The 26677-nt window shown below is 48.4% G+C and overlaps 1 protein-coding gene and 1 pseudogene across 5 annotated transcripts in view; one reads left to right on the top strand and one right to left on the bottom strand.

Annotated features, from left to right (window-relative positions):
- LOC124021576 (GATOR complex protein WDR59-like) overlaps nucleotides 1–5497 on the bottom strand; it is an 80074-nt gene extending 74577 nt beyond the window's left edge. For all 5 annotated transcript variants that reach the window (XM_046336721.1, XM_046336720.1, XM_046336724.1 and 2 more), the window contains exons 1-3: nucleotides 5391–5497; nucleotides 4007–4056; nucleotides 2957–3092 (exon numbers count right to left, since the gene is read on the bottom strand). In XM_046336721.1, the coding sequence (XP_046192677.1) occupies nucleotides 2957–3092; nucleotides 4007–4056; nucleotides 5391–5444 (240 nt within the window). In that variant the 5' untranslated portion in view covers nucleotides 5445–5497. The remainder of the gene's footprint in view (nucleotides 1–2956; nucleotides 3093–4006; nucleotides 4057–5390) is intronic.
- On the top strand, nucleotides 5488–26677 carry LOC124021577 (annotated as a pseudogene).

Below are 26677 nucleotides of genomic sequence, written 5' to 3' on the forward strand. Positions count from 1 at the left end.
GCCTGCTCAACGACTCTCGGGATAAGACCTGAGCCTGCTCAACGACTCTCCGGATAAGACCTGAGCCTGCTCAACGACTCTCGGGATAAGACCTGAGCCTGCTCAACGACTCTCGGGATAAGACCTGAGCCTGCTCAACGACTCTCGGGATAAGACCTGAGCCTGCTCAACGACTCTCCGGATAAGACCTGAGCCTGCTCAACGACTCTCTGGATAAGACCTGAGCCTGCTCAACGACTCTCCGGATATGACCTGAGCCTGCTCAACAACTCTCTGGATAAGACGACTCTCCGGATAAGACCTGAGCCTGCTCAACGACTCTCGGGATAAGACCTGAGCCTGCTCAACGACTCTCGGGATAAGACCTGAGCCTGCTCAATGACTCTCTGGATAAGACGACTCTCTGGATAAGACCTGAGCCTGCTCAACGACTCTCTGGATAAGACCTGAGCCTGCTCAACGACTCTCCGGATATGACCTGAGCCTGCTCAACAACTCTCTGGATAAGACGACTCTCCGGATAAGACCTGAGCCTGCTCAACGACTCTCGGGATAAGACCTGAGCCTGCTCAACGACTCTCGGGATAAGACCTGAGCCTGCTCAACGACTCTCTGGATAAGACATGAGCCTGCTCAACGACTCTCTGGATAAGACGACTCTCTGGATAAGACCTGAGCCTGCTCAACGACTCTCTGGATAAGACCTGAGCCTGCTCAACGACTCTCTGGATAAGACGACTCTCTGGATAAGACCTGAGCCTGCTCAACGACTCTCTGGATAAGACGACTCTCGGGATAAGACCTGAGCCTGCTCAACGACTCTCGGGATAAGACCTGAGCCTGCTCAACGACTCTCTGGATAAGACGACTCTCTGGATAAGACCTGAGCCTGCTCAACGACTCTCCGGATAAGACCTGAGCCTGCTCAACGACTCTCAGGATAAGACCTGAGCCTGCTCAACGACTCTCAGGATAAGACCTGAGCCTGCTCAACAACTCTCTGGATAAGACGACTCTCGGGATAAGACCTGAGCCTGCTCAACGACTCTCGGGATAAGACCTGAGCCTGCTCAACGACTCTCGGGATAAGACCTGAGCCTGCTCAACGACTCTCTGGATAAGACGACTCTCTGGATAAGACCTGAGCCTGCTCAACGACTCTCTGGATAAGACGACTCTCTGGATAAGACCTGAGCCTGCTCAACGACTCTCTGGATAAGACGACTCTCTGGATAAGACCTGAGCCTGCTCAACGACTCTCTGGATAAGACGACTCTCTGGATAAGACCTGAGCCTGCTCAACGACTCTCTGGATAAGACCTGAGCCTGCTCAACGACTCTCTGGATAAGACGACTCTCTGGATAAGACGACTCTCGGGATAAGACCTGAGCCTGCTCAACGACTCTCGGGATAAGACCTGAGCCTGCTCAACGACTCTCGGGATAAGACCTGAGCCTGCTCAACGACTCTCGGGATAAGACCTGAGCCTGCTCAACGACTCTCGGGATAAGACCTGAGCCTGCTCAACGACTCTCGGGATAAGACCTGAGCCTGCTCAACGACTCTCGGGATAAGACCTGAGCCTGCTCAACGACTCTCGGGATAAGACCTGAGCCTGCTCAACGACTCTCGGGATAAGACCTGAGCCTGCTCAACGACTCTCGGGATAAGACCTGAGCCTGCTCAACGACTCTCGGGATAAGACCTGAGCCTGCTCAACGACTCTCGGGATAAGACCTGAGCCTGCTCAACGACTCTCGGGATAAGACCTGAGCCTGCTCAACGACTCTCGGGATAAGACCTGAGCCTGCTCAACGACTCTCGGGATAAGACCTGAGCCTGCTCAACGACTCTCGGGATAAGACCTGAGCCTGCTCAACGACTCTCGGGATAAGACCTGAGCCTGCTCAACGACTCTCGGGATAAGACCTGAGCCTGCTCAACGACTCTCGGGATAAGACCTGAGCCTGCTCAACGACTCTCGGGATAAGACCTGAGCCTGCTCAACGACTCTCGGGATAAGACCTGAGCCTGCTCAACGACTCTCGGGATAAGACCTGAGCCTGCTCAACGACTCTCGGGATAAGACCTGAGCCTGCTCAACGACTCTCGGGATAAGACCTGAGCCTGCTCAACGACTCTCGGGATAAGACCTGAGCCTGCTCAACGACTCTCGGGATAAGACCTGAGCCTGCTCAACGACTCTCGGGATAAGACCTGAGCCTGCTCAACGACTCTCGGGATAAGACCTGAGCCTGCTCAACGACTCTCGGGATAAGACCTGAGCCTGCTCAACGACTCTCGGGATAAGACCTGAGCCTGCTCAACGACTCTCGGGATAAGACCTGAGCCTGCTCAACGACTCTCGGGATAAGACCTGAGCCTGCTCAACGACTCTCGGGATAAGACCTGAGCCTGCTCAACGACTCTCGGGATAAGACCTGAGCCTGCTCAACGACTCTCGGGATAAGACCTGAGCCTGCTCAACGACTCTCGGGATAAGACCTGAGCCTGCTCAACGACTCTCGGGATAAGACCTGAGCCTGCTCAACGACTCTCGGGATAAGACCTGAGCCTGCTCAACGACTCTCGGGATAAGACCTGAGCCTGCTCAACGACTCTCGGGATAAGACCTGAGCCTGCTCAACGACTCTCGGGATAAGACCTGAGCCTGTCAACGACTCTCGGGATAAGACCTGAGCCTGCTCAACGGCTCTCGGGATAAGACCTGAGCCTGCTCAACGACTCTCGGGATAAGACCTGAGCCTGCTCAACGACTCTCGGGATAAGACCTGAGCCTGCTCAACGACTCTCGGGATAAGACCTGAGCCTGCTCAACGACTCTCGGGATAAGAGCGGCATTAATAAATATAAAAAGTACATGTAAATCAACAGAATAATCTTTTACGCAATTTGATGACTTGTTGCTGTTTTTGTTGATGTTTGAACACTCACAGAGGCAGCGAAGACGTGGGACTCTGCCTTGTGGGGGTTCCACTGAACGGTCCCCACGTCCCATTTGCTCGGTCTGACAATCTTCCTGGGAGCTTCAGACGGAGTCTCCAGGTTCACCACATACAGAAACCTCCGTCTAAAGGAGAGGAGATCAAACACACAAGTCAACGCACACACACACACACACACACACACACACACACACACACACACACACACACACACACACACACAAATAGGTCACCTGACATGTCAACCTCCCATTTAAATCTGATTAATCCACAAATACACAACACGATTGGATGAAAATAGGTCACCTGACATGTCAACCTCCCATTTAAATCTGATTAATCCACAAATACACAACTAGCAGTGACTTGTGATATTGAGGCAACATCGGTCAGGCGACTCTCCGGATGACTGAGGCGTCGACTGAGGCAGAGCTACGGTGACTGAGGCAGAGCTACGGTGACTGAGGCAGAGCTACGGTGACTGAGGCAGAGCTACGGTGACTGAGGCAGAGCTAGGCGGTGACTGAGGCAGAGCTACGGTGACTGAGGCAGAGCTACGGTGACTGAGGCAGAGCTACGGTGACTGAGGCAGAGCTACGGTGACTGAGGCAGAGCTACGGTGACTGAGGCAGAGCTACGGTGACTGAGGCAGAGCTACGGTGACTGAGGCAGAGCTACGGTGACTGAGGCAGAGCTACGGTGACTGAGGCAGAGCTACGGTGACTGAGGCAGAGCTACGGTGACGTCGACTGAGGCAGAGCTACGGTGACTGAGGCAGAGCTATAGTGACTGAGGCAGAGCTACGGTGACTGAGGCAGAGCTACAGTGACTGAGGCAGAGCTACGGTGACGTAGCTATAGCAGAGCTATAGTGATGTTGACTGAGGCAGAGCTACAGTGACGTTGACTGAGGCAGAGCTACAGTGGCTGAGGCAGAGCTACAGTGGCTGAGGCAGAGCTACAGTGGCTGAGGCAGAGCTACAGTGATGTTGACTGTCTGGTGATGGTGCTGTAATGTGTGGTAAAGGACTGGTACACACCCTGACAGGACAGCATGTCGACCCAGGCAGTCCACAGACATGGCAGTGGCCTGGAAAGATAACAGCATGTTATTATGGTTATGTACGTTGTTCGGGGGCAGATCAGCTGTAATACTGCAGAGACATTGATGGAGGCTACAATCTAATTGACATTTTTCAACTCTGCTGTGATGCTTCACAAACGTTCTGAAACTTTCTATTCTTATAGTTTCTACAGATTGTAAATTAAAGTCAAACATTTTTTTTATTTTTCTTATTATTATGCAATTGACTATGACTTTTTAAAAACACCCAGCAGTGCTATCTGCAGAGTTAGCTCCAGGTAAATGTTGCAATTCTTCAGCCATTCCTGGACCTGTGACCAAAAATGACTACTATTATTATTCTGTAACACGTGTGGTGAGTTTACTAGTCAATGAAGAGCATGTGAGCATTATGATGCAGAGGGCCAGTTTAAAACCATTTAGCCAGCAGCATCTGAGTCAGCAGTGCAGCATGTTTGGTTAGTTTACTAGTCAATGAAGAGCATGTGAGCATTATGATGCAGAGGGCCAGTTTAAAACCATTTAGCCAGCAGCATCTGAGTCAGCAGTGCAGCATGTTTGGTTAGTTTACTAGTCAATGAAGAGCATGTGAGCATTATGATGCAGAGGGCCAGTTTAAAACCATTTAGCCAGCAGCATCTGAGTCAGCAGTGCAGCATGTTTGGTTAGTTTACTAGTCAATGAAGAGCATGTGAGCATTATGATGCAGAGGGCCAGTTTAGGACCATTTAGCCAGCAGCATCTGAGTCAACAGTGCAGCATGTTTGGTTAGTTTACTAGTCAATGAAGAGCATGTGAGCATTATGATGCAGAGGGCCAGTTTAGGACCATTTAGCCAGCAGCATCTGAGTCAACAGTACAGCATGTTTGGTGACCTGGTGCATTAGACCTGTTGTAACAAAACACTGTCTGTACACTGGATGTGTGACCTGGTGCATTAGACCTGTTGAAACAAAACACTGTCTGTACACTGGATGTGTGACCTGGTGCATTGGACCTGTTGAAACAAAACACTGTCTGAACACTGGATGTGTGACCTGGTGCATTGGACCTGTTGAAACAAAACCATGTCTGAACACTGGACGTGTGACCTGGTGCATTGGACCTGGTGAAACAAAAATGCAACAATCCTGCGACTGAGTGTGACATCATTTCACTGTGACACTTTCAGATACTCTCTGACTACTCAGAAGGATAACAGCTCCCACCTGTTTCACTGGGAACAGCATGACAACACCACAGACCGAAGGGGAAAGTTATACATCTCTTTGGCAACACATTGCGAATTAGCTAGTTACATGTCACCCAACTCTGAATTAAACCCTGTTTTACTCAAGTACCTGCGCATCTCGCAATTCCACCACCACATTCTCACTACTCCAGCGAGCCGCCATCTTCCTCTACGGCAACAACATCAACAAGACGTCACACGACGCTCTGTCTCTCAAATCACGGACAGCGCGAGAACTACTTCCGGTCTTCTGATTGGTTGGTGATGACGCGGACGTCGCTATCCAAGATGGCGGCTTCCATGGTGGAACATGTTGTCGTAGACGCAGGAGGATTTTTGAAGAAAGCACTTCTTCAGGTGAGGTTTAAACTGTGTCACATATCAGTAGAGATGTTCCGTCCCCCAGGATCAGAAGTATTTAATACGAGTAACTTTTTATCACAAACTGCGTGCTTTGTCTCAGGTCTGGATAGCGAGTTTTAACGTGGTTCATCCTGTTTAAATGGCCACATCAACATCATGTAGCTGCGTATATTATAATTTATACATTACTGTAAATATTGCCCTTCCCCCCATATGTATATACATGTATTTTATTTTGTAGGACATCGGGAAGAATATCTACACGCTGAAGGATGTAGTCGAGGAAATTAGGGACAAGCCAACCCGGAGGAGCCTGTCATTCCTACCATATCAACTCAACTTCAGAGAGCCGTACCCAGAGGACATCAGATTAGGTAGCTAAGGTTTTTAAATGACTCATTTGGTCAGTTTTGGTTGTTTGATTTGTTGTACTGGATATTTGTTTTTGTATACAAATCTGCCTCTCCAACATCACCTCTATAGTTGTTGATGGTATTTCATGAATTGTGATGCTGGTACTGAGTGTTGAGGTCTGTGTTCAGTGACTGAGTTCTCCAAGAAGACGGAGACTACCCCAGCCTTTCTGCCACAGACATCAAGGTGTTGGCTCTGACATACCAGTTGGAGAGGGAAAACGTTGGGACGGACCACCTGAAGAAAGAACCTGAGGTCAAGGTAAGACAGGGAACAATGAGACCTGAGGTCAAGGTAAGACAGGGAACAATGAGATCTGAGGTCAAGGTAAGACAGGGAACAATGAGATCTGAGGTCAAGGTAAGACAGGGAACAATGAGATCTGAGGTCAAGGTAAGACAGGGAACAATGAGATCTGAGGTCAAGGTAAGACAGGGAACAATGAGATCTGAGGTCAAGGTAAGACAGGGAACAATGAGACCTGAGGTCAAGGTAAGACAGGGAACAATGAGACCTGAGGTCAAGGTAAGACCGGGAACAATGAGATCTGAGGTCAAGGTAAGACCGGGAACAATGAGATCTGAGGTCAAGGTAAGACAGGGAACAATGAGACCTGAGGTCAAGGTAAGACAGGGAACAATGAGATCTGAGGTCAAGGTAAGACCGGGAACAATGAGACCTGAGGTCAAGGTAAGACCGGGAACAATGAGACCTGAGGTCAAGGTAAGACAGGGAACAATGAGACCTGAGGTCAAGGTAAGACAGGGAACAATGAGACCTGAGGTCAAGGTAAGACAGGGAACAATGAGACCTGAGGTCAAGGTAAGACAGGGAACAATGAGATCTGAGGTCAAGGTAAGACAGGGAACAATGAGATCTGAGGTCAAGGTAAGACCGGGAACAATGAGATCTGAGGTCAAGGTAAGACCGGGAACAATGAGACCTGAGGTCAAGGTAAGACAGGGAACAATGAGACCTGAGGTCAAGGTAAGACAGGGAACAATGAGACCTGAGGTCAAGGTAAGACAGGGAACAATGAGACCTGAGGTCAAGGTAAGACAGGGAACAATGAGATCTGAGGTCAAGGTAAGACAGGGAACAATGAGACCTGAGGTCAAATGGAACCCTATATTCTTTCTGCACTATATAGGGAATCGGGTCCCATAGGACTCTGGTCTAAAGTAGTGCACTATATAGGGAATAGGGTCCCATAGGACTCTGGTCTAAAGTAGTGCACTATATAGGGAATAAGGTCCCATAGGACTCTGGTCTAAAGTAGTGCACTATATAGGGAACAGGGTGCCATGTGGGACACAACCAGTGAAACAGACTAGTTATCACACAGAACCCTGAGTATTGTAAGTGTCTCAAGAGGTCCACATCACAGCTTTGACATGTAGTCTGTTGTCAGGTCCAGGTGTGCAGTACAAGGAGACATCCAGAGGCTCCCGTTGGCGTGGCAGGGTTCCACTTCCCCTCAAAGGTACAGTTTCAAAAATATATTTATATTTATCCGTTATTTTACCAGGTCAGTTGACTGAGAACACATTCTCATTTACAGCAACGACCTGGGGAATAGTTACAGGGGAGAGGAGGGGGATGAATGAGCCAATTGTAAACTGGGGATTATTAGGTGACCGTGATGGTTTGGGTGCCAGATTGGGAATTTAGTGAGGACACCGGGGTTCACACCTCTACTCTTACGATAAGTGCCATGGGATCTTTTAATGACCTCAGAGTCAGGACACCCGTTTAACGTCCCATCCGAAAGACATCACCCTACACAGGGCAGTGTCCCCAATCACTGCCCTGGGGCATTGGGATATTTTTTAGACCAGAGGAAAGAGTGCCTCCTAATGGCTCTCCAACACCACTTCCAGCAGCATCTGGTCTCCCATCCAGGGACTGACCAGGACCAACCCTGCTGAGCTTCAGAAGCAAGTCAGCAGTAGGATGCAGGGTGGTCTGCTGCTGGTTAACATAGTGGGATACAGGGTGGTCTGCTGCTGGTTAACACAGTGGGATGCAGGGTGGTCTGCTGCTGGTTAACACAGTGGGATGCAGGGTGGTCTGCTGCTGGTTAACACAGTGGGATGCAGGGTGGTCTGCTGCTGGTTAACACAGTGGGATGCAGGGTGGTCTGCTGCTGGTTAACACAGTGGGATGCAGGGTGGTCTGCTGCTGGTTAACACAGTGGGATGCAGGGTGGTCTGCTGCTGGTTAACACAGTGGGATGCAGGGTGGTCTGCTGCTGGTTAACATAGTGGGATGCAGGGTGGTCTGCTGATGGTTAACACAGTGGGATGCAGGGTGGTATGCTGATGGTTAACACAGTGGGATACAGGGTGGTCTGCTGCTGGTTAACACAGTGGGATGCAGGGTGGTCTGCTGCTGGTTAACACAGTGGGATGCAGGGTGGTCTGCTGCTGGTTAACACAGTGGGATGCAGGGTGGTCTGCTGCTGGTTAACACAGTGGGATGCAGGGTGGTCTGCTGCTGGTTAACACAGTGGGATGCAGGGTGGTCTGCTGCTGGTTAACACAGTGGGATGCAGGGTGGTCTGCTGCTGGTTAACACAGTGGGATGCAGGGTGGTCTGCTGCTGGTTAACACAGTGGGATGCAGGGTGGTCTGCTGCTGGTTAACACAGTGGGATGCAGGGTGGTCTGCTGCTGGTTAACACAGTGGGATGCAGGGTGGTCTGCTGCTGGTTAACACAGTGGGATACAGGGTGGTCTGCTGCTGGTTAACATAGTGGGATACAGGGTGGTCTGCTGCTGGTTAACATAGTGGGATACAGGGTGGTCTGCTGCTGGTTAACATAGTGGGATACAGGGTGGTATGCTGCTGGTTAACATAGTGGGATACAGGGTGGTCTGCTGCTGGTTAACATAGTGGGATGCAGGGTGGTCTGCTGCTGGTTAACATAGTGGGATACAGGGTGGTCTGCTGCTGGTTAACATAGTGGGATACAGGGTGGTCTGCTGCTGGTTAACATAGTGGGATGCAGGGTGGTCTGCTGCTGGTTAAAGCCAACAGTGGGATGCAGGGTGGTCTGCTGCTGGTTAACATAGTGGGATGCAGGGTGGTCTGCTGCTGGTTAACATGGTGGTATGCTGCTGATTAACACAGTGGGATACAGGGTGGTCTGCTGCTGGTTAAAGCCAACAGTTGGATGCAGGGTGGTCTGCTGCTGGTTAAAACAGTGGGATGCAGGGTGGTCTGCTGCTGGTTAACATAGTGGGATACAGGGTGGTCTGCTGCTGGTTAACACAGTGGGATACAGGGTGGTCTGCTGCTGGTTAACACAGTGGGATGCAGGGTGGTCTGCTGCTGGTTAACATAGTGGGATACAGGGTGGTCTGCTGCTGGTTAAAGCCAACAGTGGGATGCAGGGTGGTCTGCTGCTGGTTAACATAGTGGGATGCAGGGTGGTCTGCTGCTGGTTAACACAGTGGGATACAGGGTGGTCTGCTGCTGGTTAACATAGTGGGATACAGGGTGGTCTGCTGCTGGTTAAAGCCAACAGTGGGATGCAGGGTGGTCTGCTGCTGGTTAAAGCCAACAGTGGGATGCAGGGTGGTCTGCTGCTGGTTAACATAGTGGGATACAGGGTGGTCTGCTGCTGGTTAACATAGTGGGATACAGGGTGGTCTGCTGCTGGTTAACACAGTGGTATGCAGGGTGGTCTGCTGCTGGTTAACACAGTGGTATGCAGGGTGGTCTGCTGCTGGTTAAGGCCAAACAATGACATGAAATCAACTCTGTTGTTAACCAGAGTACTGATCCGTGTGCATGTTGAGGTGGTAGACTAACTAAATGAACAACTTAAAAAGACATCTAGAATAACAATGTGAACCATGTGGGATGATCATTAGTACCAATCAACCACTTCTGAACCAACCATCTAGAATAATAGTTAAGAGTTCTCCTCTTCTCCTCCGTGGTCCAGAGGCCAGCTGATGGGCTGTTCAGGGGCAGACGGAGGCCAGCAGCACAGACACAGCACAGCTATAACCCTCCAGAGATCGGAGAGTACAACAGCTTCCAGTTCTGGAGGAATCCTCTGCCCTGCTTCGACACTGACCTGCTGGAACTAGTGGTGAGTAGAACACACACGACCTCTGACCTGCTTCGACACTGACCTGCTGGAACTAGTGGTGAGTAGAACACACACGACCTCTGACCTGCTTCGACACTGACCTGCTGGAACTAGTGGTGAGTAGAACACACACTACCTCTGACCTGCTATAACTAGAACACACACTACCTCTGACCTGCTATAACTAGAACACACACTACCTCTGACCTGCTATAACTAGAACACACACTACCTCTGACCTGCTATAACTAGAACACACACTACCTCTGACCTGCTAGAACTAGAACACACACTACCTCTGACCTGCTATAACTAGAACACACACTACCTCTGACCTGCTATAACTAGAACACACACTACCTCTGACCTGCTAGAACACACACTACCTCTGACCTGCTATAACTAGAACAGACACTACCTCTGACCTGCTATAACTAGAACACACACTACCTCTGACCTGCTAGAACACACACTACCTCTGACCTGCTATAACTAGAACAGACACTACCTCTGACCTGCTATAACTAGAACAGACACTACCTCTGACCTGCTAGAACACACACTACCTCTGACCTGCTAGAACACACACTACCTCTGACCTGCTATAACTAGAACACACACTACCTCTGACCTGCTATAACTAGAACACACACTACCTCTGACCTGCTAGAACACACACTACCTCTGACCTGCTAGAACACACACTACCTCTGACCTGCTATAACTAGAACAGACACTACCTCTGACCTGCTAGAACACACACTACCTCTGACCTGCTAGAACACACACTACCTCTGACCTGCTATAACACACACTACCTCTGACCTGCTATAACACACACTACCTCTGACCTGCTATAACACACACTACCTCTGACCTGCTATAACACACACTACCTCTGACCTGCTATAACACACACTACCTCTGACCTGCTATAACACACACTACCTCTGACCTGCTATAACTAGAACACACACTACCTCTGACCTGCTATAACTAGAACACACACTACCTCTGACCTGCTAGAACTAGAACACACACTACCTCTGACCTGCTATAACTAGAACACACACTACCTCTGACCTGCTATAACTAGAACACACACTACCTCTGACCTGCTATAACTAGAACACACACTACCTCTGACCTGCTATAACTAGAACACACACTACCTCTGACCTGCTATAACTAGAACACACACTACCTCTGACCTGCTATAACTAGAACACACACTACCTCTGACCTGCTATAACTAGAACACACACTACCTCTGACCTGCTATAACTAGAACACACACTACCTCTGACCTGCTATAACTAGAACACACACTACCTCTGACCTGCTATAACTAGAACACACACTACCTCTGACCTGCTATAACTAGAACACACACTACCTCTGACCTGCTATAACTAGAACACACACTACCTCTGACCTGCTATAACTAGAACACACACTACCTCTGACCTGCTATAACTAGAACACACACTACCTCTGACCTGCTATAACTAGAACACACACTACCTCTGACCTGCTATAACTAGAACACACACTACCTCTGACCTGCTATACCTAGAACACACACTACCTCTGACCTGCTATACCTAGAACACACACTACCTCTGACCTGCTATAACTAGAACACACACTACCTCTGACCTGCTATAACTAGAACACACACTACCTCTGACCTGCTATAACTAGAACACACACGACCTCTGACCTGCTAGAACACACACTACCTCTGACCTGCTATAACTAGAACACACACTACCTCTGACCTGCTATAACTAGAACACACACTACCTCTGACCTGCTAGAACTAGAACACACACTACCTCTGACCTGCTATAACTAGAACACACACTACCTCTGACCTGCTATAACTAGAACACACACTACCTCTGACCTGCTATACCTAGAACACACACTACCTCTGACCTGCTAGAACACACACTACCTCTGACCTGCTAGAACACACACTACCTCTGACCTGCTATAACTAGAACACACACTACCTCTGACCTGCTATACCTAGAACACACACTACCTCTGACCTGCTATAACACACACTACCTCTGACCTGCTAGAACACACACTACCTCTGACCTGCTATAACTAGAACACACACTACCTCTGACCTGCTATAACTAGAACACACACTACCTCTGACCTGCTATAACTAGAACACACACTACCTCTGACCTGCTATAACTAGAACACACACTACCTCTGACCTGCTATAACTAGAACACACACTACCTCTGACCTGCTATAACTAGAACACACACTACCTCTGACCTGCTATAACTAGAACACACACTACCTCTGACCTGCTATAACTAGAACACACACTACCTCTGACCTGCTATAACTAGAACACACACTACCTCTGACCTGCTATAACTAGAACACACACTACCTCTGACCTGCTATAACTAGAACACACACTACCTCTGACCTGCTATAACTAGAACACACACTACCTCTGACCTGCTATAACTAGAACACACACTACCTCTGACCTGCTATAACTAGAACACACACTACCTCTGACCTGCTATAACTAGAACACACACTACCTCTGACCTGCTATACCTAGAACACACACTACCTCTGACCTGCTATAACTAGAACACACACTACCTCTGACCTGCTATAACTAGAACACACACTACCTCTGACCTGCTATAACTAGAACACACACTACCTCTGACCTGCTATAACTAGAACACACACTACCTCTGACCTGCTAGAACACACACTACCTCTGACCTGCTATAACTAGAACACACACTACCTCTGACCTGCTATAACTAGAACACACACTACCTCTGACCTGCTATAACTAGAACACACACTACCTCTGACCTGCTATAACTAGAACACACACTACCTCTGACCTGCTATAACACACACTACCTCTGACCTGCTAGAACACACACTACCTCTGACCTGCTATAACTAGAACACACACTACCTCTGACCTGCTAGAACACACACTACCTCTGACCTCTGACCTGCTGCTAGAACACACACTACCTCTGACCTGCTAGAACACACACTACCTCTGACCTGCTAGAACACACACTACCCTCTGACTAGAACTAGAACACACACTACCTCTGACCTGCTAGAACTAGAACACACACTACCTCTGACCTGCTAGAACAGAACACACTACCTCTGACCTGCTAGAACACACACTACCTCTGACCTGCTAGAACACACACTACCTCTGACCTGCTAGAACACACACTACCTCTGACCTGCTAGAACACACACTACCTCTGACCTGCTAGAACACACACTACCTCTGACCTGCTAGAACACACACTACCTCTGACCTGCTATACCTAGAACACACACTACCTCTGACCTGCTATACCTAGAACACACACTACCTCTGACCTGCTATAACTAGAACACACACTACCTCTGACCTGCTGAACTAGAACACACACTACCTCTGACCTAGAACACACACTACCTCTGACCTGCTATAACTAGAACACACACTACCTCTGACCTGCTATAACTAGAACACACACTACCTCTGACCTGCTATAACTAGAACACACACTACCTCTGACCTGCTAGAACACACACTACCTCTGACCTGCTAGAACACACACTACCTCTGACCTGCTATACCTAGAACACACACTACCTCTGACCTGCTATAACTAGAACACACACTACCTCTGACCTGCTATAACTAGAACACACACTACCTCTGACCTGCTATAATTAGAACACACACTACCTCTGACCTGCTATAACTAGAACACACACTACCTCTGACCTGCTATACCTAGAACACACACTACCTCTGACCTGCTAGAACACACACACTACCTCTGACCTGCTATAACTAGAACACACACTACCTCTGACCTGCTATAACTAGAACACACACTACCTCTGACCTGCTATACCTAGAACACACACTACCTCTGACCTGCTATAACTAGAACACACACTACCTCTGACCTGCTATACCTAGAACACACACTACCTCTGACCTGCTAGAACACACACTACCTCTGACCTGCTGGAACTAGAACACACACTACCTCTGACCTGCTATAACACACACTACCTCTGACCTGCTAGAACACACACTACCTCTGACCTGCTATAACTAGAACACACACACTACCTCTGACCTGCTATAACTAGAACACACACTACCTCTGACCTGCTAGAACTAGAACACACACTACCTCTGACCTGCTATACCTAGAACACACACTACCTCTGACCTGCTATACCTAGAACACACACTACCTCTGACCTGCTATACCTAGAACACACACTACCTCTGACCTGCTAGAACACACACTACCTCTGACCTGCTGGAACTAGAACACACACTACCTCTGACCTGCTATAACACACACTACCTCTGACCTGCTAGAACACACACTACCTCTGACCTGCTATAACTAGAACACACACTACCTCTGACCTGCTATAACTAGAACACACACTACCTCTGACCTGCTAGAACTAGAACACACACTACCTCTGACCTGCTATACCTAGAACACACACTACCTCTGACCTGCTAGAACACACACTACCTCTGACCTGCTAGAACACACACTACCTCTGACCTGCTATAACTAGAACACACACTACCTCTGACCTGCTATAACTAGAACACACACTACCTCTGACCTGCTATAACTAGAACACACACTACCTCTGACCTGCTAGAACTAGAACACACACTACCTCTGACCTGCTATACCTAGAACACACACTACCTCTGACCTGCTATAACTAGAACACACACTACCTCTGACCTGCTATACCTAGAACACACACTACCTCTGACCTGCTAGAACACACACTACCTCTGACCTGCTATAACTAGAACACACACTACCTCTGACCTGCTATAACTAGAACACACACTACCTCTGACCTGCTAGAACTAGAACACACACTACCTCTGACCTGCTAGAACTAGAACACACACTACCTCTGACCTGCTAGAACTAGAACACACACTACCTCTGACCTGCTAGAACTAGAACACACACTACCTCTGACCTGCTATAACTAGAACACACACTACCTCTGACCTGCTATAACTAGAACACACACTACCTCTGACCTGCTATAACTAGAACACACACTACCTCTGACCTGCTATAACTAGAACACACACTACCTCTGACCTGCTATAACTAGAACACACACTACCTCTGACCTGCTAGAACACACACTACCTCTGACCTGCTATAACTAGAACACACACTACCTCTGACCTGCTATAACTAGAACACACACTACCTCTGACCTGCTATAACTAGAACACACACTACCTCTGACCTGCTAGAACTAGAACACACACTACCTCTGACCTGCTAGAACTAGAACACACACTACCTCTGACCTGCTATAACTAGAACACACACTACCTCTGACCTGCTAGAACACACACTACCTCTGACCTGCTATAACTAGAACACACACTACCTCTGACCTGCTAGAACACACACTACCTCTGACCTGCTATAACTAGAACACACACTACCTCTGACCTGCTATAACTAGAACACACACTACCTCTGACCTGCTAGAACACACACTACCTCTGACCTGCTATAACTAGAACACACACTACCTCTGACCTGCTATAGAACACACACTACCTCTGACCTGCTAGAACACACACTACCTCTGACCTGCTATAACTAGAACACACACTACCTCTGACCTGCTAGAACACACACTACCTCTGACCTGCTATAACTAGAACACACACTACCTCTGACCTGCTATACCTAGAACACACACTACCTCTGACCTGCTATACCTAGAACACACACTACCTCTGACCTGCTATACCTAGAACACACACTACCTCTGACCTGCTATACCTAGAACACACACTACCTCTGACCTGCTATACCTAGAACACACACTACCTCTGACCTGCTGGAACTAGAACACACACTACCTCTGACCTGCTATAACTAGAACACACACTACCTCTGACCTGCTGGAACTAGAACACACACTACCTCTGACCTGCTAGAACTAGAACACACACTACCTCTGACCTGCTAGAACTAGAACACACACTACCTCTGACCTGCTGGAACTAGAACACACACTACCTCTGACCTGCTAGAACACACACTACCTCTGACCTGCTATAACTAGAACACACACTACCTCTGACCTGCTATAACTAGAACACACACTACCTCTGACCTGCTAGAACTAGAACACACACTACCTCTGACCTGCTATAACTAGAACAGACACTACCTCTGACCTGCTAGAACACACACTACCTCTGACCTGCTATAACGAGAACACACACTACCTCTGACCTGCTATACCTAGAACACACACTACCTCTGACCTGCTAGAACACACACTACCTCTGACCTGCTAGAACACACACTACCTCTGACCTGCTATAACTAGAACACACACTACCTCTGACCTGCTATAACTAGAACACACACTACCTCTGACCTGCTATAACTAGAACACACACTACCTCTGACCTGCTAGAACACACACTACCTCTGACCTGCTATACCTAGAACACACACTACCTCTGACCTGCTATAACTAGAACACACACTACCTCTGACCTGAACACACACTACCTCTGACCCTAGAACACACACTACCTCTGACCTGCTAGAACACACACTACCTCTGACCTGCTATAACTAGAACACACACTACCTCTGACCTGCTATAACTAGAACACACACTACCTCTGACCTGCTATAACTAGAACACACACTACCTCTGACCCTGAACTAGAACACACACTACCTCTGAGAACTAGAACACACACTACCTCTGACCTGCTAGAACTAGAACACACACTACCTCTGACCTGCTATAACTAGAACACACACTACCTCTGACCTGCTATAACTAGAACACACACTACCTCTGACCTGCTATAACTAGAACACACACTACCTCTGACCTGCTATAACTAGAACACACACTACCTCTGACCTGCTATAACTAGAACACACACTACCTCTGACCTGCTATAACTAGAACACACACTACCTCTGACCTGCTATAACTAGAACACACACTACCTCTGACCTGCTATAACTAGAACACACACTACCTCTGACCTGCTAGAACACACACTACCTCTGACCTGCTAGAACACACACTACCTCTGACCTGCTATAACTAGAACACACACTACCTCTGACCTGCTATAACTAGAACACACACACTGACCTCTAGAACACACACTACCTCTGACCTGCTAGAACTAGAACACACTACCTCTGACCTGCTAGAACACACACTACCTCTGACCTGCTAGAACACACACTACCTCTGACCTGCTATAACTAGAACACACACTACCTCTGACCTGCTATAACTAGAACACACACTACCTCTGACCTGCTATAACTAGAACACACACTACCTCTGACCTGCTATAACTAGAACACACACTACCTCTGACCTGCTATAACTAGAACACACACTACCTCTGACCTGCTATAACTAGAACACACACTACCTCTGACCTGCTATAACTAGAACACACACTACCTCTGACCTATAACTAGAACACACACTACCTCTGACCTGCTATAACTAGAACACACACTACCTCTGACCTGCTAGAACTAGAACACACACTACCTCTGACCTGCTAGAAACACACTACCTCTGACCTCTGACCTGCTAGAACTAGAACACACACTACCTCTGACCTGCTATAACTAGAACACACACTACCTCTGACCTGCTAGAACACACACTACCTCTGACCTGCTATACCTAGAACACACACTACCTCTGACCTGCTAGAACACACACTACCTCTGACCTGCTATAACTAGAACACACACTACCTCTGACCTGCTATACCTAGAACACACACTACCTCTGACCTGCTATACCTAGAACACACACTACCTCTGACCTGCTAGAACACACACTACCTCTGACCTGCTAGAACTAGAACACACACTACCTCTGACCTGCTAGAACACACACTACCTCTGACCTGCTAGAACTAGAACACACACTACCTCTGACCTGCTATACCTAGAACACACACTACCTCTGACCTGCTAGAACACACACTACCTCTGACCTGCTAGAACACACACTACCTCTGACCTGCTAGAACACACACTACCTCTGACCTGCTATACCTAGAACACACACTACCTCTGACCTGCTATACCTAGAACACACACTACCTCTGACCTGCTATACCTAGAACACACACTACCTCTGACCTGCTAGAACACACACTACCTCTGACCTGCTATACATAGAACACACACTACCTCTGACCTGCTATAACTAGAACACACACTACCTCTGACCTGCTAGAACACACACTACCTCTGACCCTAACTAGAACACACACTACCTCTGACCTGCTATAACTAGAACACACACTACCTCTGACCTGCTATAACTAGAACACACACTACCTCTGACCTGCTATAACTAGAACACACACTACCTCTGACCTGCTAGAACACACACTACCTCTGACCTGCTAGAACTAGAACACACACTACCTCTGACCTGCTAGAACTAGAACACACACTACCTCTGACCTGCTAGAACTAGAACACACACTACCTCTGACCTGCTATAACTAGAACACACACTACCTCTGACCTGCTATAACTAGAACACACACTACCTCTGACCTGCTATAACTAGAACACACACTACCTCTGACCTGCTATACCTAGAACACACACTACCTCTGACCTGCTAGAACACACACTACCTCTGACCTGCTAGAACACACACTACCTCTGACCTGCTATAACACACACTACCTCTGACCTGCTAGAACACACACTACCTCTGACCTGCTATAAACTAGAACACACACTACCTCTGACCTGCTAGAACACACACTACCTCTGACCTGCTAGAACACACACTACCTCTGACCTGCTATAACTAGAACACACACTACCTCTGACCTGCTATAACTAGAACACACACTACCTCTGACCTGCTATAACTAGAACACACACTACCTCTGACCTGCTAGAACACACACTACCTCTGACCTGCTATAACTAGAACACACACTACCTCTGACCTGCTAGAACTAGAACACACACTACCTCTGACCTGCTAGAACACACACTACCTCTGACCTGCTAGAACTAGAACACACACTACCTCTGACCTGCTATAACTAGAACACACACTACCTCTGACCTGCTAGAACACACACTACCTCTGACCTGCTATAACTAGAACACACACTACCTCTGACCTGCTATAACTAGAACACACACTACCTCTGACCTGCTATACCTAGAACACACACTACCTCTGACCTGCTAGAACACACACTACCTCTGACCTGCTAGAACTAGAACACACACTACCTCTGACCTGCTATAACTAGAACACACACTACCTCTGACCTGCTAGAACTAGAACACACACTACCTCTGACCTGCTATAACTAGAACACACACTACCTCTGACCTGCTAGAACACACACTACCTCTGACCTGCTAGAACACACACTACCTCTGACCTGCTAGAACACACACTACCTCTGACCTGCTGACCTAGAACACACACTACCTCTGACCTGCTATACCTAGAACACACACTACCTCTGACCTGCTAGAACACACACTACCTCTGATACCTAGAACACACACTACCTCTGACCTGCTAGAACACACACTACCTCTGACCTGCTATACTAGAACACACACTACCTCTGACCTGCTATAACTAGAACACACACTACCTCTGACCTGCTATAACTGCTAGAACACACACTACCTCTGACCTGCTATAACTAGAACACACACTACCTCTGACCTGCTATAACTAGAACACACACTACCTCTGACCTGCTATAACTAGAACACACACTACCTCTGACCTGCTAGAACACACACTACCTCTGACCTGCTAGAACTAGAACACACACTACCTCTGACCTGCTAGAACTAGAACACACACTACCTCTGACCTGCTATAACTAGAACACACACTACCTCTGACCTGCTATAACTAGAACACACACTACCTCTAACCTGCTATAACTAGAACACACACTACCTCTGACCTGCTAGAACACACACTACCTCTGACCTGCTATAACTAGAACACACACTACCTCTGACCTGCTAGAACTAGAACACACACTACCTCTAACCTGCTATAACTAGAACACACACTACCTCTGACCTGAACACACACTATACCTAGAACACACACTACCTCTGACCTGCTGGAACTAGAACACACACTACCTCTAACCTGCTATAACTAGAACACACACTACCTCTGACCTGCTAGAACTAGAACACACACTACCTCTGACCTGCTAGAACTAGAACACACACTACCTCTAACCTGCTAGAACTAGAACACACACTACCTCTGACCTGCTAGAACTAGAACACACACTACCTCTGACCTGCTAGAACACACACTACCTCTGACCTGCTATACCTAGAACACACACTACCTCTGACCTGCTAGAACACACACTACCTCTGACCTGCTAGAACACACACTACCTCTGACCTGCTATAACACACACTACCTCTGACCTGCTAGAACTAGAACACACACTACCTCTGACCTGCTAGAACACACACTACCTCTGACCTGCTAGAACTAGAACACACACTACCTCTGACCTGCTAGAACACACACTACCTCTGACCTGCTATAACTAGAACACACACTACCTCTGACCTGCTATAACTAGAACACACACTACCTCTGACCTGCTAGAACACACACTACCTCTGACCTGCTAGAACTAGAACACACACTACCTCTGACCTGCTAGAACTAGAACACACACGACCTCTGACCTGCTATAACGAGAACACACACTACCTCTGACCTGCTATAACTAGAACACACACTACCTCTAACCTGCTATAACTAGAACACACACTACCTCTGACCTGCTAGAACACACACTACCTCTGACCTGCTATAACACACACTACCTCTGACCTGCTAGAACTAGAACACACACTACCTCTAACCTGCTATAACTAGAACACACACTACCTCTGACCTGCTATACCTAGAACACACACTACCTCTGACCTGCTGGAACTAGAACACACACTACCTCTAACCTGCTATAACTAGAACACACACTACCTCTGACCTGCTAGAACTAGAACACACACTACCTCTGACCTGCTAGAACTAGAACACACACTACCTCTAACCTGCTAGAACTAGAACACACACTACCTCTAACCTGCTAGAACTAGAACACACACTACCTCTGACCTGCTAGAACACACACTACCTCTGACCTGCTATACCTAGAACACACACTACCTCTGACCTGCTAGAACACACACTACCTCTGACCTGCTAGAACACACACTACCTCTGACCTGCTATAACACACACTACCTCTGACCTGCTAGAACTAGAACACACACTACCTCTGACCTGCTAGAACACACACTACCTCTGACCTGCTATAACACACACTACCTCTAACCTGCTAGAACTAGAACACACACTACCTCTGACCTGCTAGAACTAGAACACACACTACCTCTGACCTGCTAGAACTAGAACACACACTACCTCTGACCTGCTAGAACTAGAACAGACACTACCTCTGACCTGCTAGAACACACACTACCTCTGACCTGCTATAACTAGAACACACACTACCTCTGACCTGCTATAACTAGAACACACACTACCTCTGACCTGCTAGAACTAGAACAGACACTACCTCTGACCTGCTATACCTAGAACACACACTACCTCTGACCTGCTAGAACACACTACCTCTGACCTGCTAGAACTAGAACACACACTACCTCTGACCTGCTATAACTGTCTCTCTGCCTCTCTGTCTCTCTGTCTCTCTGTCTCTGTCTCTCTGTGTGTCTCTCTCTCTCTCTCTCTGTGTGTCTCTCTGTGTGTCTCTCTGTGTGTCTCTCTGTGTGTCTCTCTGTCTCTGATGAATTGATGTGGTCCTTGTTATTTACCTGCAGAACATTGAGGACCTGTCAATATCAGACAGTGGAGCAGCAGACACTGTCCACACAGAACCTGAAACCGGGTCAGAGGAACACAAACACTCAGAGAATCATTCAGAGGAGCACGGCAGTGGATCGGAGGAGGAGGAGGAGGAGGAAGATGAGGAGGAGGAGGAGGAGGAGGATGGCGGCGGTTGGATCACCCCTAGCAACATTAAACAGGTCCAGATGGAGACGGGGATCTGGGCGTCGCCTGTGGACGTTAAAGTGGCGTGTCTCACCACCGACTTCGCTATGCAGGTACTGAGGCCCAAATGATAGTGCACTACTTTAACCAGGGCCCATAGGTAGTGCATAAGTAGTACACTATATAGGGAATTGGGTTGCCATTTGGGACTTAACATTTAAGATTCTGGTTAAACGAACTCTGATAGTTCAGCGAACTCCTCTTTGTCTACGTAACTGTCCCCGAGTGGGAATAGTTGACGTTGATTCAGACCCCATTTTAGATGTACACATTCAGAACCATGCGTTTGTTTGGTCGACTGTTGACTGAAGCCGGTTTGTTCAACAGAACGTCCTGATTCAGATCGGGCTCCATGTCCTCTCTGTGAATGGGATGCTGATCAAACAGTCCAGGAATTACATCCTGCGATGCCACGCCTGTTTTAAGTGAGTACCTCTTCCACGCTGAACGCTCAACGTTGTAAAATACATTTACAAATCCGTGTTATTCAATTATTACACCCACAATGGCTGCCGCGCGCCAACCTGCGTCTGCGCCAACCTGCGTCTGCCCCCACACTGCCTGGCGCGCGCCAACCTGCGTCTGCCCCCACACTGCCTGGCGCGCGCCAACCTGCGTCTGCCCCCACACTGCCTGGCGCGCGCCAACCTGCGTCTGCCCCCACACTGCCTGGCGCGCGCCAACCTGCGTCTGCCCCCACACTGCCTGGCGCTCGCCAACCTGCGTCTGCCCCCACACTGCCTGGCGCTCGCCAACCTGCGTCTGCCCCCACACTGCCTGGCGCTCGCCAACCTGCGTTGCCAAAATAGAAGTCCTGCCTTTCCCATCTCCTCATTGGTTTATAGAAGCAGGTACCCATTGTGCCATCTCCTCATTGGTTTATAGAAACAGGTACCCATTGTGCCATCTCCTCATTGGTTTATAGAAGCAGGTACCCGTGTGCCATCTCATTGGTTTATAGAAGTAGGTACCCGTGTGCCATCTCATTGGTTTATAGAAGCAGGTACCCATTGTGCCATCTCCTCATTGGTTTATAGAAGCAGGTACCCGCATGCCATCTCCTCATTGGTTATACCCACGTGGGTGATTGAAAGACTAAATGTTTTGCCGGTCGTCGTGGTAATACTATGAAAGTGAAATGCCAATCACCATATAAGTTCAAAGATGAAAAGGCCTGGAAGGAGGAGAGATGACTAGGAACGATTCGGTTGACCGTTTTGTGTGGATTAATTGTAGAGGGCCTTGTGCATTTCAGGTAAAATAACAACTCAATGTTTATATCCCAGGACAAATTAGCTAGCACTTGCTAGCTAACTAGCTAAATAGGACAAATTAGCCAGCACTTGCTAGCTAACTAGCTAAGTAGGACAAATTAGCTAGCAAGTGCAAGCTAACTAGCTAAATAGGACAAATTAGCTAGCAAGCTAACTAGCTAATTAGGACAAATTAGCTAGCACTTGCTAGCTAACTAGCTAAATTGGCATACATGTTTAATGCTTTTCTACCTGTCCCCAAATGAATGCCATTGGTTCAGTTTGTTTTGATATTGTGATCGCGTTTGGTGTCGGGGGACAAAATACATTTACGCACAACAGCGCAGCCGGTTTGGGTTCCGTGTTCGCAGTAAATAAAAACACACCCGTTGATGTCACGAGGACCCGTTTTTAGTAATTAGACAACTTTTTTAATATTAGGAAACTTGTTCTCAACCTTGGTCTTTAAGAAGCTTAATTCAAACGGACAGTCTGACCTTTTCTCTCTCTGTTGTAGGACCACCACCAACATGAATAAGGTTTTCTGTCCACACTGTGGCAACAGAACGCTGAAGAAGATAGCCGTGACTGTCAGCGAGGACGGAAACATCCAGATGCATTTCTCAAAGAACCCCAAAGTGCTCAACCCCAAAGGGAAGAGGGTAAGTGGATGAAATGGTACCAGACCCACATCATACTGTAGTAGGAAACACATCTTCAACCCCAAAGGAAACAGGGTAAGTGGATGAAATGGTACCAGACCCACATCATACTGTAGTAGGAAACACATCTTCAACCCCAAAGGAAACAGGGTAAGTGGATGAAATGGGACCAGACCCACATCATACTGTAGTAGGAAACATCTTCAACCGCCAAAGGAAACAGGGTAAGTGGATGAAATGGTACCAGACCCCAGACTAGTCAGTTGGGGGAAGGGGGGGATACCTAGTCAGTTGGGGGAAAGGGGGATACCTAGTCAGTTGGGGGAAAGGGGGATACCTAGTCAGTTGGGGGAAAGGGGGATACCTAGTCAGTTGGGGGAAAGGGGGGATACCTAGTCAGTTGGGGGAAAGGGGGATACCTAGTCAGTTGGGGGAAAGGGGGGTACCTAGTCAGTTGGGGAAAAGGGGGGGTACCTAGTCAGTTGGGGAAAAGGGGGGTACCTAGTCAGTTGGGGAAAAGGGGGTACCTAGTCAGTTGGGGAAAGGGGGGTACCTAGTCAGTTGGGGGAAGGGGGGTACCTAGTTAGTTGGGGGAAGGGGGGGTACCTAGTCAGTTGGGGGAAGGGGGGTACCTAGTCAGTTGGGGGAAGGGGGGTACCTAGTCAGTTGGGGGAAGGGGGGGTACCTAGTCAGTTGGGGGAAGGGGGGACCTAGTCAGTTGGGGGAAGGGGGGGTACCTAGTCAGTTGGGGGAAGGGGGGACCTAGTCAGTTGGGGGAAGGGGGGGACCTAGTCAGTTGGGGGAAGGGGGGGACCTAGTCAGTTGGGGGAAGGGGGGGTACCTAGTCAGTTGGGGGAAGGGGGGGACCTAGTCAGTTGGGGGAAGGGGGACCTAGTCAGTTGGGGGAAGGGGGGACCTAGTCAGTTGGAGGAAGGGGGGGTACCTAGTCAGTTGAACAACAGAATGCATTTAACTGCCTTGTTCAGTGGGCAGAACAACAGATTTTTACCTTGTTAGCTCTGGGATTTGATCCAGCAACCTTTCAGTTACTGGCTCAGCTTCTCCACTCTGTTACTGCTGCAGACTAGCTTCTCCACTCTGTTACTGCTACAGACTAGCTTCTCCACTCTGTTACTGCTACAGACTAGCTTCTCCACTCTGTTACTGCTACAGACTAGCTTCACCCCTCTGTTACTGCTACAGACTAGCTTCTCCACTCTGTTACTGCTACAGACTAGCTTCACCCCTCTGTTACTGCTACAGACTAGCTTCTCCACTCTGTTACTGCTACAGACATGCTTCTCCACTCTGTTACTGCTACAGACGAGCTTCTCCACTCTGTTACTGCTACAGACTAGCTTCTCCACTCTGTTACTGCTACAGACTAGCTTCACCCCTCTGTTACTGCTACAGACGAGCTTCTCCACTCTGTTACTGCTACAGACTAGCTTCTCCACTCTGTTACTGCTACAGACGAGCTTCTCCACTCTGTTACTGCTACAGACGAGCTTCTCCACTCTGTTACTGCTACAGACGAGCTTCTCCACTCTGTTACTGCTACAGACTAGCTTCTCCACTCTGTTACTGCTACAGACTAGCTTCTCCACTCTGTTACTGCTACAGACTAGCTTCTCCACTCTGTTACTGCTACAGACTAGCTTCACCCCTCTGTTACTGCTACAGACTAGCTTCTCCACTCTGTTACTGCTACAGACGAGCTTCTCCACTCTGTTACTGCTACAGACTAGCGTTCACCATTGCTTATTGTAAATGATTGAGGTGGAATGCTAATCTAATGTCCGCTCTCTGTTCCCCGTAGTACTCCCTGCCCCTGCCACAAGGGGGCAAACACGGCAGCAACCCCCACCTGGTGGAGGACCAGCGTTTCCCCCAGCAGCGCGTGTCCCGTAAGGCTCGCCAGAAGACTGACGTCTTAAACCCAGACTACCTGGCCGGGGCGGCTCACCTTTCTCTGATCACGACATCTACAGCCGCTCTGCCAACCTGCACATCACAGACGGCGCGGGCGGAGGGGTCGGAGGCGGGCCAACCCCAACGCTGCCCGCAAGAAGAAATGTTGAAGAATCGGAAGCCATTTTCATTTTCTACACGCCAAGTTCCACTAAAGAGAAATCCCAGAAACTGAACTGTGAAGATAGCTGGATTTAATACTGATGTTTTGTATAAAAAAATTTTAAAAAATTAAAAGGTAAACTTAATGAATTCCAGGTTCAAATAATGTCATACAGTAACTAAACTACCAAGTTTGTAAAAGCCTGACGGTATTTCAAGGCTTGTCTGTAACCTGCTCTGACATTTGATTGGTCTAATTAAAAACACAGTTCAAGACG

Source organism: Oncorhynchus gorbuscha, unplaced genomic scaffold (assembly GCF_021184085.1).
Source record: "Oncorhynchus gorbuscha isolate QuinsamMale2020 ecotype Even-year unplaced genomic scaffold, OgorEven_v1.0 Un_scaffold_1132, whole genome shotgun sequence".
Taxonomy (NCBI): domain Eukaryota; kingdom Metazoa; phylum Chordata; class Actinopteri; order Salmoniformes; family Salmonidae; genus Oncorhynchus; species Oncorhynchus gorbuscha.